This window comes from Myotis myotis, unplaced genomic scaffold (genome assembly GCF_014108235.1).
Source record: "Myotis myotis isolate mMyoMyo1 unplaced genomic scaffold, mMyoMyo1.p scaffold_m19_p_3, whole genome shotgun sequence".
Lineage (NCBI taxonomy): Eukaryota > Metazoa > Chordata > Mammalia > Chiroptera > Vespertilionidae > Myotis > Myotis myotis.
The window spans coordinates 211,457,075-211,474,390 of NW_023416335.1; the positions used below are offsets into that span (position 1 = coordinate 211,457,075).

General features: G+C 58.0%; 1 protein-coding gene across 1 annotated transcript in view; it reads right to left on the reverse strand.

Moving 5' to 3' along the window:
- Window positions 1-6,410: 6,410 nt before the first annotated feature.
- SHISAL1 (shisa like 1) overlaps window positions 6,411-17,316 on the reverse strand; it is a 57,812-nt gene continuing 46,906 nt past the window's right edge. The window contains exon 5 of the mRNA XM_036298809.1: window positions 6,411-11,606. Within this exon, the coding sequence (XP_036154702.1) occupies window position 11,606 (1 nt within the window). The 3' untranslated portion in view covers window positions 6,411-11,605. The remainder of the gene's footprint in view (window positions 11,607-17,316) is intronic.

A 17,316-nucleotide genomic window follows, 5' to 3' on the forward strand; every position in this document is an offset into this window, starting at 1 on the left:
GGGGGCCTGGGTGGCGGGAAAGGAACAGTGGGATGTTCCAGAAATGATTCTTCCAGAGAGAGCGGCCAAGTGACCCGGGCAGACCAACAGTGCGCAACTTCGTTCACTTATCCGCGAGTGTTTCAGATCAGCTGGCACATTAGTGCCCGGGAGGGCCTCGAGGCACAGGCGGGCTTTTACCTCCACATAAGCCCTGTGCACGAGCCTCTCCTCAGGGACTTGAGCCCACCAGCGGGCTGAACCCCCCCCCCACACACCCCCCCGCACACACACACCCGCACACACACACACCCGCACACACACACCCGCACACACACACACCCGCACACACACACCCGCACACACACACACACACACACACACACCCGCACACACACACCCACACACACACACCCGCACACACACACACCCACACACACACACCCGCACACACACACCCGCACACACACACACACACACACACACACCCGCACACACACACACCCGCACACACACACCCGCACACACACACACCCGCACACACACACCCGCACACACACACACCCGCACACACACACCCGCACGCACACACACCCGCACACACACACACCCGCACACACACACCCGCACACACACACCCGCACACACACACACCCGCACACACACACCCGCACACACACACACCCGCACACACACACCCGCACACACACACCCGCACACACACACACCCGCACACACACACCCGCACACACACACCCGCACGCACACACCCGCACACACACACCCGCACACACACACCCGCACACACACACACCCGCACACCAGCGTTACGGCTGCGCTCAGCTCCGGGCTCGCTGCTCTGACCTCTGGCCGGTGCCCTCGGCCAGGAAGCGAGGCCAGCGGGTCAGCAGCTCCGCTGAAAGCACAGAGGCCAAGGAGGACCCGCAGCTCCAGGCCCTGCTTCCCTCGCCGCCTGGAGCCACAGGAGCCGTGTGGCCTCGCGGGAAGGCCTGCACGGTCCTGGGCGAGTGGCTGCCGCTCCCTGAGAGCGCGTTTGCGGAGTCCCCAGAGCGCGGTACGCGATGGGCCTGTGCCCGCCGAGCGCCCGGGGCCTGGTCCAGGTGTAGAAACTGGAGCCGCTTTGGGCCCGAAACGCCGGAACCAGAGTGAGTAAAGCGCGGGAAGCCGAGTCTCCGGACCCCAGGCCGGGAACATTCTGCAACTTCTTCTTTTTTAAAATTTATTTTTATTGATTTCAGAGAGGACGGGAGAGGGAGAGAGAGAGAAACATCAGTGCTGAGAGAGAATCATGGCTCTGCGGCCTCCTGCACGCCCCACACCGGGGATCGAGCCCACAACCCAGGCATGTGCCCCGACCGGAATCGAACTGTGACCTGGTTCCTAGGTCAACGCTCAACCACTGAGCCACGCCTGCTGGGCTGCAACTTCCTCCCGGTGGAGCCCTTGGCTCCCTCTTCTGACCTTTCCCAGCCTTCCTAGCCCGGGTCCTGCACAGCGAGTCACGAATCACGCCCATCACTCCCCGCCCCCCCACTTGCCCCCCCCCCCAGCACAGGGGAACTGGCATTGCTTCCTCCTGGTAAGTGGGGGGGTCCCCCCGAGGCAGCTCGGCTTACACATCCGTCTGGTCCACGCTGGGCTTGGCCCTGCTGATGCCGGGTGCCGGGGCTGCTCTGCGCCCTCGAGCTTCTCCCAGCAGGACAGCCGGGCTCTGCGTGTCCCCGGAGGAAGCTGCTGGCCTTTGGTGACCCAACCGGAAGTCACACGGCAGGCTTCACCGGGCTCCGGCTGGCAGTCGCAGGAGGTGCGGACTTGGCCTTGGAGAGCCGAGAGGCAAGGAGCAGGCGCTGCCTCTTGGAGACCAGAGCCAGGCCCCGAGGAGCTGGGCCACTGAGGCCACAGGAGGGTCCTGCCCAGACCCACAGGCCGGGCAGCCCGGCAGGGGAAGGAGCCCCAGGCCCCTGGACAGCTGGCCCGTCAGGCTGCTCCCCGGGGGTGGGCGCCCCAGGCCCCTCCTGGTGCAGACAAAGTTTTGAACGCCTCTTCCCTTGGCAGCACGGCTTCCAGGGCCAGCTTGGCAGGTGGAGTGGAGCCGGACAGGGAGATGGCCAGGTGCTGGCTGGCAGGGCACTGGGCTCCTCCTCCTCCGGGCACAGCTGGCAGGTGTGCGGGCGAGGGCCTGGGGCTGCCCTGCCAGGACCTGGTCTGACGAAGACATCCCTCACCCCCCGCCCCCCGCCCCCATGTGTGGATGTGTGTTTAGGAAAAATGTTCCATGAACGTCAAACCCTTTCAGCTCACTTAGCACACATTGCACTCGCTGCCTCTGATAAGAATGCAATGATGTCTAAGATACAGCAGCCTCTGAACACACAGGTGCCGCCCTCCCTCTCTGGGCCCCTCTCCCCGGTTCTAGAAAACCAGGGGCGGCAGCACCTGCTTGGTTGAACCCCCAGATGGAAAAGGCTGCAGAAGGGAGACCAATATTTATTCACCGTCGTGTTCAGAAACCAGCCGGAGCCACAGACAGACATCCCTGCTCACGCAGGCTGCAAGTTCCCGCGAAGTCACATCTTGCTGCCGCCCCTCCCGCTCTGGGCTTTGGCTTGAATATCTGCCAGCTGCTCGGTTATTTTCTGAGAAAGTTCATGAAAAGGGGGTGACTGACAGCATCAGGGGCCTCCTTTAGAAGGGTGCCTGCTGCCCCGGACCACGCCCATCACAGCGCAGGGCCTCTGCCGGCTCAGGGGCTCCCACTCCTCTCAAGGTGGGGGTGCAGGGCAGAGCCAGGGCACGTGGGTGAGGCCCATCAGAGCCCAGGCAGCGTGGGGCGGGGCAGTCTGTTTGGGGCCCTGTTGGGCGCCTGGCCCCGCCCATCATGCAGGCTCAGGATAGGTGTTCGGCCAGCTCCCCTGTCGGCAGCTCTTAGCACAGCGTTCGAGCGTCCAGTAGTCCCCTTGCCATGAAAGCCTTCGTCTCCCACTTCTTTGGCCCTCTGGCCCTGTCCCTTTCCCCTCTTGAAAAAGCAAAACTCCCCATTTTTTTACTTCTCCTGACCCCCAGGCAAGTTCTCTGCCCCATGGATTCCCTAACACTGCCCTGAATGAGGACTGGTCCGCAACCTGAAACGCACAGTCCTGGGCCAGAGCCCAGCTTCCTGGCCTCCCGGAGCCAGCAGCATGCCACTCGGCCCAGCCTTCCTGGCCGCCCTCGCCACACCTGCGCCCAGGACCCTGCACCCAGGACCCTGTGCCCATCTGCCAGTGCCTCCTACTCCTGCTGGTTCTGCCTATCCCCTTGACCTTGAACATGTTGGAGGGCTAGGGCTAGGGCTACGGCTAGGGCTAGGGTTAGGGTTAGAGCTAGGGCTAAGGCTAGGGTTAGGGTTAGGGTTGAGTTAGGGTTAGAGTTAGGGTTAGGGTTAGGGTTAGGGTTAGGGTTAGGGTTAGGGTTAGGGTCAGTGTTAGGTTTAGGGTTAGGGTTAGGGTTCGGATTAGGGAGAACCCATATCTGCTCTGTGACTCCTTACATTAACCAGTTGCTCCCTTAGTGATCCTGTCTGGACAGTTATGGTTAGGGAGAACTCACACCTTGTTCTGTGTCTCCTTACATTAACCAGTCGCTCCCTTAGTGATACTGTCTGGAGGCTTAAACACCGTGGAGATGCCAGTGACGCCCACGTCATACCTCTATCCTGGGCACCTGTTCTTATTTCCAGCCAGGGACCTCCATGACAGTCCCCTGGGGCATCAACTCTGCATTTTCTGAAGCTCTGTGTCCACCACTGAGCTCCCGACCGCCTCCAAGCCTCCCCGTCCTGCTGGCTGCAGCCTGGTCTTCCACTTGCTCCGCCCAGGGCCTGGGTTCACCCATGGTGCCCCTCTGTCTCCCCCTCCCCTGTCAGATCTGTCAGGAAATAGAGTAGGCTCTACCTGCAAAATGATTCCAGACTCTGACCTCGTCTCCCCCCCCTCCCCACCACCCCGCTTCTGTCTGGGGAAGAAGCCCCTTCATCCTCGCCCTAAAGCCTGTTCTCCGCACAGCCACCAGCGTGAGCCTTTGGTAACACTAAGCCAGGTTCCGTGGCTCCTCTGCTCAAAACCTCGCAAAGGCTCCCACGCTTCACCGGAATACCAGCCACGGTCCTACCGCCGTCTACAAGGCCCATTATAATTTGACTCTTGCACCTCCTCTCCCCTCACCCCCTCTGCCCACCCCCTTGCTCACTCCAGTGGCCATGTTGTGAGGAAGCCCAAGCAGGTCTGTGGAGAGGCCCACCCGCGGGAGAACCGAGGTCCCCACCCGAGAGCCCCGCTAGCTCCCAGCTCCTCGCCAGCATCAACCGCCAGCCGTGTGAGGCAGGTCATGTGACCCCCCAGCCATCCCAGTGCCCCGCCCACAGCCTGTGAAATGGAGAACCCAGATGGTCACCCCACAGAATTCTCATAGCTGCGGCTGTTCTAAGCTGCTAAGTTTTGGGGTGGTTTGTTATACAACAATAAGTAACCTAAACAACTGCCCAACTGAGGACTTGCTTTAAAATGTATTTTAGCCTGGCTGGTGTGGCTCAGTGGTTGAGCGCTGGCCTTTGTATGAATCAGGACCTCAGGGTTTGATTCCTGGTCAGGGCACATGCCCGGGTTGTGGGCTCAATCCCCAGTGTGGGACATGCAGGAGGCCAGTTGATTAATGATTCTCTCTCATCATGGATGTTTCTATCTCTCTTTCCCTCTCCCTTACATTAACCATCTCTGAAATCAATAAAAGTATATTTAAAATATATTCTAATGACATGAAGACACACAGGCACAGACGTGTACACTAATGACACTGTTACGTAGGGCAGTTTGTTCTATTGGCGTTCTTGTGTTCTGTTTTCCTCTTTTGCTTGTCTACCTTTTCTCCTTCCCACAGACACACCCTACACCCCCAGATCATGTCACCTGATTGTTCTGAACATTCATGCGACGGTGGATTACTGTACACAGAGAGGTTTTGTTGGGGGAGGGACCATATGTCATAAAAATGCGATCAAACCTATATTCTCTTGCCTGTGCTTTGCGTTTCTGATTTGACAATCCCCCCGGGTCCCCTGCGGAGCCCCAATTCATTCTGAGTGGCTGCATCTATTCCCACAGCGGCGTTTCCGCTGGTCGTCTGTTCCCAGGGGCCTGCTGGAGGCAGCGTGCACGGGGTTGTGACAGCCTGTGTTAATTTTGTGAGCCAGTTACTAAATGCAGCCCGTGAAGACCGAAATCCTATAAACAGATAACTAAGTGCATTAAAAACGGGGATAAGGCGTGCTGTGTAACGGCCTCCGCCTCTCCCCCCGAGTCTGTGACCGGACGTGTCACACACACGTCACGGGGCAGGTGGCCGTGGCGAGAGTGTCCACGCCACGAACACTGGCACACATGACGATCAGGGACCTGGTTTTGTCGGTTGTCTGGGCCAAAGAAACATGAGCATTGCCCGGCCGGTGTGGCTCCGTGGTTGAGCCCCCACCACCCACTAGGCCATCAGGGGGGGCTCGAGTCCACTGGGAGGGAGGAGAGCTGTGAACAGCATGTGATGCTGAAACTGCACGGAACTGGGCCTGGCCCTTTGCTGTTGGGAGTGACAGCTCGGGGCGAACTGTTGGAGGCTGAGGCCTGGGGGGCAAGTGGGCCCCACGTGGACCCGACGCGGGCCCGGTGGGTGGCAGTTCTTGGAGGCACAAGACCCCATTTGCCCAGTGCTTGTTCCTCTTGGATGCTGGGGGCCCGGTCCTCCCTGCAACCTCAGCGGCTGGAGTTGGCGCCCAGCCATGGTCTGAGACAGCTCCTGAGATACTAGTATACCACCCCCCCCCCCCGCCCCCCGGGGCGAGGCCCGCGTGGGACGGTGACGTGCCCTCCCCTCCCGGACAGTGACCGAGAACAGGGCGCAGGTTCCCTGCCCGGAGCGCGTGCGGCACCAGGAGAGCAACTGTCCAAGCGGGGCCGAGCGGACATACACTCCTTTATTAAAACCAAGGACATTTTATAAAAACTACTGGATAGAAAGACAAAAGCAGTGCAACAGCGTCAGTGTGAAACGGCGTCGTGTACACGGAGTATCGGTAATAGTATCAGGAATAGTACTGGTTTTTGGTTTTCCCGGTTATCGACTCTCAGAGCCCCCCTGCCTGTTCACGTGACGCCGGGGTTCAGGGGGGAGAGGAACGCGTCTGCCCCACCCGGAGCCGCGGGCCCCTGTCCCGCTGACCCTGGGGGTCCTGCCTTGCTCGGGTGGCCGAGCCCCCCTCGGGGTCCCCACTGAGTTATTGCACAGCCCCAGGCCCTGCCCCTTCAGTTGCTGGATGGCGAGGTTCCCACCGGCTCCGGCACAGGAAACAGGGAAAGGACGGGGGTGGGGGTGGGGGGGGGGGGGGAGCTGCACGTGAGAAACAGGTGCAGCTCTGAAAAGCGGTCCTCTCGAGTCGCCGGTTTGGTTCCAGCGTGGCCACACTGTGTGCTCGCGGCGGCCGCACAACCTGTGACTTTCCACCACGCGCTCGGGCCAGCCTGCCTTGGTGCGTCTGGATCCCGTGCGTTGAGAGGGGGGGTCAGGGTGGGTGGGCCCCTCACTGCACAAGCCCAGGAGCCACTGCTCCCGGCACCGCCTGCAGAAACGGTGCGGGGGGAGCCCAGCTCATTGATGCGACAGCCTGGGAGTGGTGCCCCGAGGGGGGCGCTGCAGCCCTGGATTTCAGTCTGTCGAGGGCAAATGGGGCCGGGCTCTGACGTGAAGATAGGAGTTTTAGGTACGTGGACTAATGGCCACAGCCACTCACTCACACGCATCATTCTAGCACCAGCTGCCTGGCAGGGTCTTGGAATAGAGACGGGGGGGGGGGGGGGGGGGGATGGGGGAGGGCACCTCCGAGTCACTCCTGTGGACGGCGAGGTAAGTGCTCCCTGCTCGCTGTGTGAATCTAAGCATTCCTGACCCCGAGGCACAGCTAGTCCCGGCACAGGTGACCCAGCCTCACCCCGACAGGGTGTGTCCTGATGCCTCCGCCTACCGCAGGACCTGCTCCCGGTGAGGGGTGAGCGCTGGGGCGGGGACCTGTTGAATGGATGAAGGAATGCGGGTGAACCCTGGTTTCCTGGGACCTGGCATCTCCCCTGGCTGCCCTCCAGCGTGTGAGTGTTCAGGCTCTGACCCCGAGTTGCGAACATCCTCTCACCGGCACCTGCGCTGAGGAGGGGCGGGGAGCCTGCGTGGTGTGCACCTGGCTGCAGGAGGTGGTCAGCGTCTGCTGTCTGCGGGCACATGCATCACCCCGCCTGGTGGCGTTCCGGGGCTGCAGATGGCAGTGGCCACAGTGCCACCCCTCCCTGGGGGCTTGGCTCCCCCTGACCTTTCAGATGTCCGTGGGGACCAGGCAGACCCCCTCTGATGCCCGCCAGGTGAGCAGTAAGACCAAGAACCCTGGGAGTCGCCGCCACTATTCCAACCCGACGGGCGTGGCGGGAGAGGGCCCCAGAGGCGGCTGAGCGATGACCTGGCTGCCTCTCAGCCCACAGACAACGCCCCGACCTCCGCGTGGGGCTCGTGCTGAGGCCTCGCCACGCCACCCTGCAGGCGCCCAGGGCTCCCTTCCTGCCAGAGACCAGCCAGCCGGGTTGAAAAACATTAACAAAAGCCAACAGGGTTTTTAAGTCTGTGGCCCTGGGGAGCGTGTCTTACGGCACAACTTCCTGTAGACATGGGGACGGGAGGCACTGGGCCAGGGGCCGGGACACCTTCCTGGCGTGGACAGGGGTTCGTGGGCTCTGCTGGGGGGATGGGGACAGTGCTGGGCACGGGCACCCCCACAGCCTCAAGCCTGAAGGGACCTACGTGGAGCTGGGACCTGCTGGTGAGCTGCAAGCTTCTCAGCAGCGTCTGCACCTCCATTTCTGTCCACGTTCCCCCGAACCCCCCGAGTCCGTCTTCCCGGTCCTGGGGCCCACACTGGCCTGCAGAGGTGTCCGTATGGTGAGAGGAAATGCCACTCGGCCCGCTAGCTGCCCGCCAGCTCTTTTCCTAAAGCCACAGAGACCGCGAGAGAGACGGGATCTACCTGCAGAATCGCGTGTGTGACGCGTGCATGCGTGTGTGCGTGCACCGGTCCTGTGTGTGTGTGTGTGCGCGTGTGCATGTGCGTGTTTTCAGTTAAGGCCTGTTTCATATGGGTCCTGCTCAGCTCCGAGCGGCCGGAGCTCAGGCGGTCCGGGGCCCGGCTGCCGGGGCAGCGCGAGCTCGGAGCGGGGGAGGGCGAGGCCCGCGTGCCGCCGGCTCCGGTGCGAACAGCGTGCAGAGCGCACACAGCGACCCCATCCGGGCGCGAGGGAAGCGGGGCGCCGGGGACTGACGGCTCCCGCAGGAGAAGTGCTTGTGGACACGGGGGTCACCCGAAGCCGGGACCCGCTCCTGGGGGGTGTCCTTCCCTGCTTTTTCCTTCTGTGCCATTGCTGTTGTTACTGTCACAAACGACGTGGTGACGGCCAGAAGCTCACGTAAGAAGGAAACAGAGGCAACTTAACAGTCAGGTCTGGCGTCGCTGAAAATCGCTAGCCCTCGCCATCTCTCCTCCAACCGTCACTGCCCCGCGCCGTCTCCTCAGGACCCTGCTCACCGGCATGTCCGCCCGCCACAGTAGGATGGGGACAGGTTTTTGTGGGGACGACCGGGGTCCCGCAGGGTTTGGGGGAACCCTCGACAGCTGCGGGGCTCCTCACCCCCCACACACTGCCCTCACCCCCTCACCTCAGCACGCGGCAGCGAGCGCTGTGACCTTCCCCCGCGCCCCACCCCGCACACTTGCCAGGTGAGAAACTGAGGCTCAGAGAGAGGAGGGGGCCTGCCCAAGGCCACCGCGGGGACGGGGTGGGGCTGCCCAGGGTCTGTCCCGCCTCCTGCAGGCTGTCAATCCCGGCTGCAGAGCAGGGACTCCAGCCCCAGCGGGCCCATGGGACAGTGACCTCTGGCTCCAGGCCTCCGGGCAGGGAGGCAAGGCCAGCAGCTCCGTTTTGGCAGAGAAAGGGCATGAGCAGCTGCGTGAGCCTCACCCAGAACCACAGGAAGCTCACCATGCCAGCCCCCTGCGTGCCTGGTCTGGCTCCGTCCTCTTACCCACAGGGAGACGGAGGGCAGAGAGGGCACGGGACGTGCCGGGGTCACACTGCTCTTAACACAGAGCCAATGTCAGGCTGTGGGTCCTGTGCCCTCCTCCCCTGAGCCCCGGGGATAGCTTCCTCTGTTGTCCGAGGCTCCGCACATGGGATGCAGGTGTGGGCTGATCCAGCTGGGCTGAATGGCTGCTGAGCACGCCCCTCCCCTGGCCATTGCTTCTCCACCCGGACAAGGCCCGGCCCATGTCCTGGCATGACTGGCATCCGAGGGAAAGGATGCCGTGCCCATCCCTAAGTCAAGACCCCAAGCGCAGGTTCCCCCGCGTTGCCTCCGCTGAGCGGTCCACCTGGGCCCTGGCACCACAGGCTGGAGGAGACGGGGCTGGAGCCATGGCCTGGGTCTGCCACAGCCTGCCTGTGGGACCTTGATCAAGCCTCGTGACCCCCTGAGCCTCAGTTTCCTAGTCCATAAAATGGGGAGAGTCCCTTATCGGTGGGGCTGTTGAGGGGCTGAAGAGCCAGGCTGTAGGTTAAACACTTCGCACCCGGCAAGTTCTTTCTGCTTCGTCCCTGCATGGGGCTGAGGCGTAGCAAACTGGCCTGGGCTCTCGCACCCTCACCCACACCCTCACCCTCACCCTCACCCTCACCGCCCCGCGCTCCCGCGGGGCCCAGCCCCCAGATTTCTTCCGATTCCCCAAACGACGGAGCCTGCTGCTGCCTCAGGGCCTGGCACCGGCTATTCCCTCCACCTGCGATGCTCGTTGCCTGCCCCATGGCTGGCTCCTGCTCAGCGCTCAGACCTGGGCTTGCCTGGCACCCACTTAGAAAGGCCTTCCCAGGTGGCCCGGGCTCCACGCGGCCCCCACACACGTATTGTGACTGGATTCCCGGCACAGCGCTCCCCCTGCCCGCCCCCTCGGGCCCTCCTTCTTCTGCTCCGTCCCCTCTGCCCGGCTGGCAGGGCCCGCCTGCTCACGCTGTGTGATGGAGTCTGGGTGCGGGAACACTGGGTCTGGCTGAGCGAGGACGCGCGACCCGAGGGGAACGCGGTTTACTGAGCAGGCCCCGGGGCGCTGTCAGCATCCCTGACACCCCTGGGCGCGTGTGTCTACACTGGCAGCATGGCCCTCGGGGCTGACGTGATCCCTTCCCGGGTGACACCCGCCTGTGTGCCCGGGGCACAGGTGGGCAGTGGCCGTGGTGAGCTCTGTGGGTGAACGTTACGGGCATCCAGGACTGTGTGACAGTCCCACCTGAAAATGGAAGGGTTTCTAGAACCTTCCCCTCTGGGTTTCCATACTGCTCGTCACCCTGTCTGGAAAAGAGCTGTGTGTCTATCTCTCCTCCCACTCCCCCCGCCGTCTCCCGGTGGCAGCTCCCCGGGGCAGGAGTGAGGACCGCGGGACTCCTCTCTCTCCCCAGCACCACCCAGCGTGGGCCGGGCACAGCAGGTGCTCACAGAGTGTGCTGCGTGAACCGGGGTCTGGGCCGTGGTGGTGGAGAACTTGGGGGGTGGCTCGTCCACTGGGAAGCGACCGGGAGGTGTCCCCGGACTATGCTGGGAGTGCTCTGGGCTGGAAGCTTGGACTCTGGGTTCCTACACCCCCGACATCAAACCGAGGGGCTGGCCCCTGTCACTGTGTATGTGACCCTGGCACCCTCCTTGCCCGGAGTGGTTTCTGCAGGCGGCCCCCCGCACTCCCTCACGGGTGGAGAGAGAATCTGTGCACACACCGACCTGGTGCCTGTTGTTATGGGACCGACTCCTGTGACAATGAACCCTCCCTGGAGGTTTCAAGTCCCGGCGTCCCCCCAAGACACAGCAGGGCCGGGCCCTGAGCTTGCCGACGCCATCCGGCTCACAGCTGCCAGTTGCAGCAAAACCCTGGGACCCGGGTGCCGGCAAGGACCCCCCCACATGGCGGCACGCGCCCACCCGAGAACGTGGAGGGATCCAGTAAAAACCAAACAAACAAAAAGAACACCCAAATCACACATGCGCACACACGCACACTCACGCACACGCGCACACACACTCGGTATTCTGACAGGCACAGGCCCACGAGCCACTATCGGGGGGAACGGAGGCGAGGGAACCGTGGACATGGCGCACAGGCCTCCATCCTTCCGGCCGGAGCTGGCCAGGGCAGCTCTGCGCTGGTCACCTCGAGTCCACAGTGGCATCACCTCTCAGAAGCCACCAGCCCAAAATGGGACTATTGCTTGTGGACGGGTGGCTCAGAACCCCCTCCCTGCACCCCGGGACCCCCACTCCTGAGTTTGCTCCTAGTCTTAGAAGTCTGCAGAACGAGGTTCGGGGTACAGGCGGTCCTCTCTCCTCTGCCACTGCCGCGGCCGCCTCCGCTCTCCCTCCTGGCGTCTCTGTGGAAGTTGTTCTCCGTGGAGGCTGTGCCGGGCACTTCGGTCTCAGCTCCCAGTCCTGAGGCACGGCGAAAGGGTTTTCTGGGGGGGCAGAAGGAAACAAAGTATCAGGGGTGCCCCCTCCATGGGGACACTGGGGACCTTTCTCTCAGGCCTCAGTGCCAGGAGGAGCCAGTTTTTCTCTAAGTCCGTGACCTGCCTCTGTCTTCCGGGAATTGAGAAATGTTTGACTTGAAGACTGGAAGCAAGACAAGCAAGCCTGTTGACAATCCTATATAATAAAAGGCTAATATGCAAATTGTCCCCTCCACTGGGAGTTCGACCAGGGGGAGGGGCTGGCTGGCCAACCACCCATGGCCCCTTCCCCCCACCAGCCCCACCCCTGATTGCCCCCCCATCCCAATCGGGGACAGGCTGGCTGGACCCCACCCATGCACGAATTCGTGCACCGGGCCTCTAGTGGTTCCATATAGTACTAGCAACCCTGTCCCATGTAATAAGACAAGAAAAAAGCATAGCATGTCAGAGACTCCCAAAACCAGCTATTTGCCAGTAATACACATAGAAAATCCAAGGAATCAACAGGCTAATGATTAGATTAGAGAGCACAGACATTTTCAATCTGTGAGACTTCAGGTCAACTTACAAAGCCAGCAGTGTTCATCTACCTCAACAATACGTCCTGGCTTGGGACAGTCCCAGTTAGCGGCTGTTGTTCTGGCATAATTTTTAATATTGCTCCCCTTTCACACGCAACAGTTTTCTGATTCTGATGATAAGCTACATGGTCACCTTTGCTGTAACAAACTAAAAATTATTAAGGACAGATCCTGATATCATTCAGAATTACAGTAAGAGCCATTATGAATCGTGCAATCACGCCACTGGATATGACCATATCACACGAAGTCATGGAGAGGCAGCCAGGGACTCCCGGCACAGGGACGGGCGGTTACAGCTTTGATTGGCAGAGCTGAGCGGCTTTGGTCCTTTCTCCCCGTCAAAATGGCCTCCACACCAGGGCAGCGAGGAACAGGAGCACAGACTCTATCTGCGGGAGGCACTGCGAATTCCCTGTCTTATATCCATGGGTAGGGCAATTACCCAGTCACGAAACTCACCTTCCCAGACTCCCTTGCAGATAGGGGTGATCACATGACCCAGCCTGGCCAATGCCATGCAAGTGGAAGTCCCCTGGGAGGGGGATACTAACCTAGGGGAGCAGGAGAATGAAGGGCCCTCACTAACGCAAGTGGAATTGAAAGCAGGGAGACACCTGGTTCCGGTGGTGCCCACTGGCTCCCCAGCGCCACACCAGTGCAGCTGGTTTGCTGCTACTTGCATATGTTTTCTTTCTTAAAAACAATTTCTTATTAATTTTTAGAGAGAGAGGAAGGGAGAGGAAAAAACACTGATATGAGAGAGAAGCATTGGCCGGCTGCCTCCTGCACTGTCCCTACCGGGTATCGGGCCCGCTGCCTGGCCCTGTGCCCTGACTGGGGGTTGAACTGGCACCTTCTGGTGCACAGGACATCGTCCAGCCCCCCGAGCTGCCCTGGCCGGGGAGGGCCACTTGCATCTTATTCAAGCTCCTCATGATGACCCGTCTTGCTCCGAGTGCCAGTGCATGCTATCCGGGGGGGGGGGGGGGGGGGGGGCTCCAACAGGCCACACAGCCCATCTTTCTGGAACGAGTCCTACTTCACGGGGCTGAGTCAACCCCCAACTCTGCACAACGCAGGGGAGAAGATTCCACGGAGCCTCCCTCTGCTGCACAGAACACAGCCAGGTCCCGGTGCCCCCCGGCTTTCTCCTTCTCCTTCTCCCAGCACATCTGTCCGGCACGCCTGCTGCTTTACTGACGGGCCTAGCGGACTGCTCACCCCTCCCTTACCAGCTACAGGGAGTCCACGGTGCCTGTGTGCTGTGGTTATTTTTGTATTGCCAGGGTTTAGAACAGTAACTGGCATCTAGTAGAGGCTTAATCAATATTTAAGTGGATGGATGAATGAATGAACGAAGAAGCTGAAGCCCAGATGAACCATCCTTTACGTATACAGTCAACAGAAAAACTTTTTGAACAATATTTGTGAATTATAGTTCCCAGGGTCCCTTCTTATATAACTACTAGAGAACAGACTTAGGGTAGAGGGAGTAACTCTGGCAAGAGCGCCGGCAGTAAGAATCTATGTCTGAATCCAACGTAAGGACTGTGATGTGACAGAAAAGAATGAAAGAGAAAACAGAGAACTGATATAAATAAGAAATGTAGAGGCGAGAAGGAGAGATAAACTATGTCTTACTCATTTATAGTTGGATGTCTAAAGGCTCATTTAAATATATTTTTATTGCTTTCAGAGAGGAAGGGAGAGGGAGAGAGAGATAGAAACCTCAATGATGAGAATCATTCATCAGTTGCCTCCTGCACACCCCCTACTGGTGAGCCAGCCCACAACCCAGGCATGTGCCCTCACTGGGAATCGAACCGTGACCCCCTGGTTCATAGATCAATGCTCAATCACTGAGCCACACTGGCTGGGCCTAAAGCATCCTCTAGATGTGTAAGTAACAGAGGTACAAAGGCAAATAGGAAAATAATATAATCAACTAATACCATTTGGAGGAAGAAAGGGAAAGTAGAATATCTTTATTTGGACGCTGTTCATAATAGGGAGAAAATAAACATTGTCTAGAAATAGATGATTAAGGGTAGAATATCACAGTATAATTATGAAGATATCCAGGGGATAAAAACACAGCTTTCCATATTGTCAGAAGACATATACATAAAAAAGAAAACAGAGACCATATGGTGAAAATTGACAACCCCCACAAAAACTATAAAAGCAGAAAGCCTATCAAAACTATGGTGACAGAACCGAGACCAACTGTGCCTGCCATCTCGGGAAATGGGAATGAGCCGCACACACTTGCAGAAGAAAAAAAAAAAGACTCTCAGACCAGATTCCAAACAAAACCCAGGGAAGGGAGAAGGATTCTGAAAGGTTTGCTCTAAAACAGTGGTTCTCAACCTTGGCTGCACATTAGAATCACCTGGGGATCTTGTTAAAATCCGGATTTCTGGGCCTCATCCTCCAGAAATTCTGTTTCTTTGTTACTAATGATGAGGCCCAGAAATCAGGATTTTAACAAGATTCCCAGGTGATTCTAATGTGCAGCCAAGGTTGAGAACCACTGCTTTAAAAGAATGGACAGAGGACAGGGAGTTCCGGCGATGGCTGCGCCCCAAGTACACGGGCTGAAGGCCACGGAACAGTGCATGCGAACAGCTGAATGGTAAACTTATGTTAAGTATTTGATGAAATTTAGAAAATGGGGCCGCCCAGTCCTCCATCCGGACTGCGTGTGGGTGGGGCCATCGTCGTGTCCAGGGGTTGCAGCTCCTCTCGCCTGCTGTGGCTGAGCCTGAGAGGAGGCGTCGCAGGATCCACAGCGAGTAACTCCCATGGAGGCTGAGGCGGGGCGCTTTCCGAGGGCAGAGTGACCTTGGGATGTTAAGAATGTCTTTGGGCCCTAACCGGTGTGGCTCAGTGGATAGAGCATCAGCCTGCGGACTGAAGGGTCCCAGGTTCGATTCCGGTCAAGGGCATGTGCCTTGGTTGCGGGCACATCCCCAGTGGGGTGTGTGCAGGAGGCGGCTGATCGATGTTTCTAGCTCTCTATCCCTCTCCCTTCCTCTGTAAAACATCAATAAAATATATATTTTTAAAAAAGAATGTCTTTGGGTTGAATCCACAGACATTTGTCACTGACCCGTGTTCCTGAATATGTGAGCTGAGCAATAGTTCCTCTGGGTAAATAAACAACAGAAACACCGTTGGGGGGGGGGGGGGGGGGAAGGATGGGCAGGAACATAACAAACAAATGCAAACCAGGAGAGGCCAGGGGTCCTCATCTGAGCAGCAGAGAAAGCTGAAGTCAGGGCAACAAATGCTGAACGAGGAAAAAAGGGGGGCGCTGTGCGGGGATCAAGGATCTAAAGCAGGGGTCCTCAAACTCCGGCCCGCGGGCCACATGCAAATACAAATATTGTATTTGTTCCCGTTTTGTTTTTTTACTTCAAAATAAGATATGTGCAGTGTGCATAGGAATTTGTTCATAGTTTTGTTTTTTTTTAAACTATAGTCCGGCCCTCCAACGGTCTGAGGGACAGTGAACGGGCCCCCTGTTTAAAAAGTTTGAGGACCCCTGATCTAAAGTAATGAGTATCTGTGCACCAAGTAACATAGCTTCAACAGTCATCAAGCAAGAACTAATGGAAACGTAGAAATAAAAACACAGAATATTCTAGTATCCGTGCATTTTAATTCACCTTTCTCAGTCCATTACAGATAAAGGTGGCAAAAACATGCGTAAGGATATATGGAACCAAATAGTCAAATTAATGACGTGTGTGTGTGTGTGTGTGTGTGTGTGTGAGAGAGAGAGAGAGAGAGAAACAGAATCTACCTTCTGTTCAAATACCCTTAAAAATGCATACATATAAAATGACAATTAGGCCAAAAAGAAAGTAAATTCCAAAAGCCAACATTCTCTGATCACAATTTTGAAAATATCTAATAACAAAACCACAAACCAAAAAACTCTACCACTCAGTTTAAAAACTCTTTAAAACTAACGCTTGAATCAAAGAGAGAGAAAAAAAAAAAAAAAAAAAAAAAAAGAAAAAGAAAAAAAATCAAGGATATCTAGACAATTATAAAAATAAAAGCATTAGGGTTCAGAGCTTGGAGGATGCAGCCAAGGCAATGCTCAGAGGAAAATCTACGGCTTTAAACATTGCTATCAATAAACAAGAGAACAGGAATTAGCCATCCCACTCCAAGAGTTTGAAAAGAAAGGCAAGATAGACCCAAAGAAGGCATCAACGAGCAAACTGATAAATTAAGACGGAAATGAAGGTAAAAACAGTAAAAGGAAGGAAGGAAGATATAAATCCAACGTCTGGTCCTTTTTGAAAACCATTGAAACTTACTAACTGTTGGAGAACCTACGACAGCAGAGGGAGGAAGTGACCACGGGGAAGTTATCTCACTGCTGCTGCGCAATTCCGCTCCCCCCCTGCCCCTTAGCCTCTCCAGAGGGGCCTCTGTCCCAGCTGTGCTGCACGGTCCCAAAGGCCTCCGTGTCGCTGCATCCAGTGGTCATTTTCTCGGCCCTCCTTTGGCAGAACTGGCCCGGCTGCTCGCTCCTCCTGCGTCCGGGACACTCCAGCCTCTCCTGAGGCCTTCATCTCGTCCCCAGGATCTAAGCACTGCACACAGAGGCTCTTGGGTCTCCAGCTCCCACCTGGGCTCCAGGCTCTGTCCTGCCTACCTGACATCCCCTACTGGACATCCCCAAACTGGACACGCCCCAAACTACAACCCAGATTGTTCTCCCCAGACCCGCTTTTCCCGCAGTTTTCCTGACCTCAGCAAGTGCCACTCCATCCTGCCAGGTACTCACACGGGAGTCCCAGAGCAGCTGGGGCCCCTCTCCCTCCCTCACACCCCACACCAGATCCATTAGCAAATCCCGTTGCCCCCTTCCCTTCAGATAAACCCATAAACCCTGCACTTCCTGCCACCACGTTGGCCTCCCTGGGCCAAGCCAGCAGGATTCTCACCCGGCTCCTCACGGCAGCCCCTCGGCCCGCTCTCCACGCAGCAGCCACGGGGACCCTGTGAAAACCTGCCTCAGAGGCTGACACCCAAACCCTCAGCGGCTCCCAGCTCACTCAGAGGAGAAGCCAAACCCTTCCTCTCCGTCCTCTCCCGTCAAATCCCTG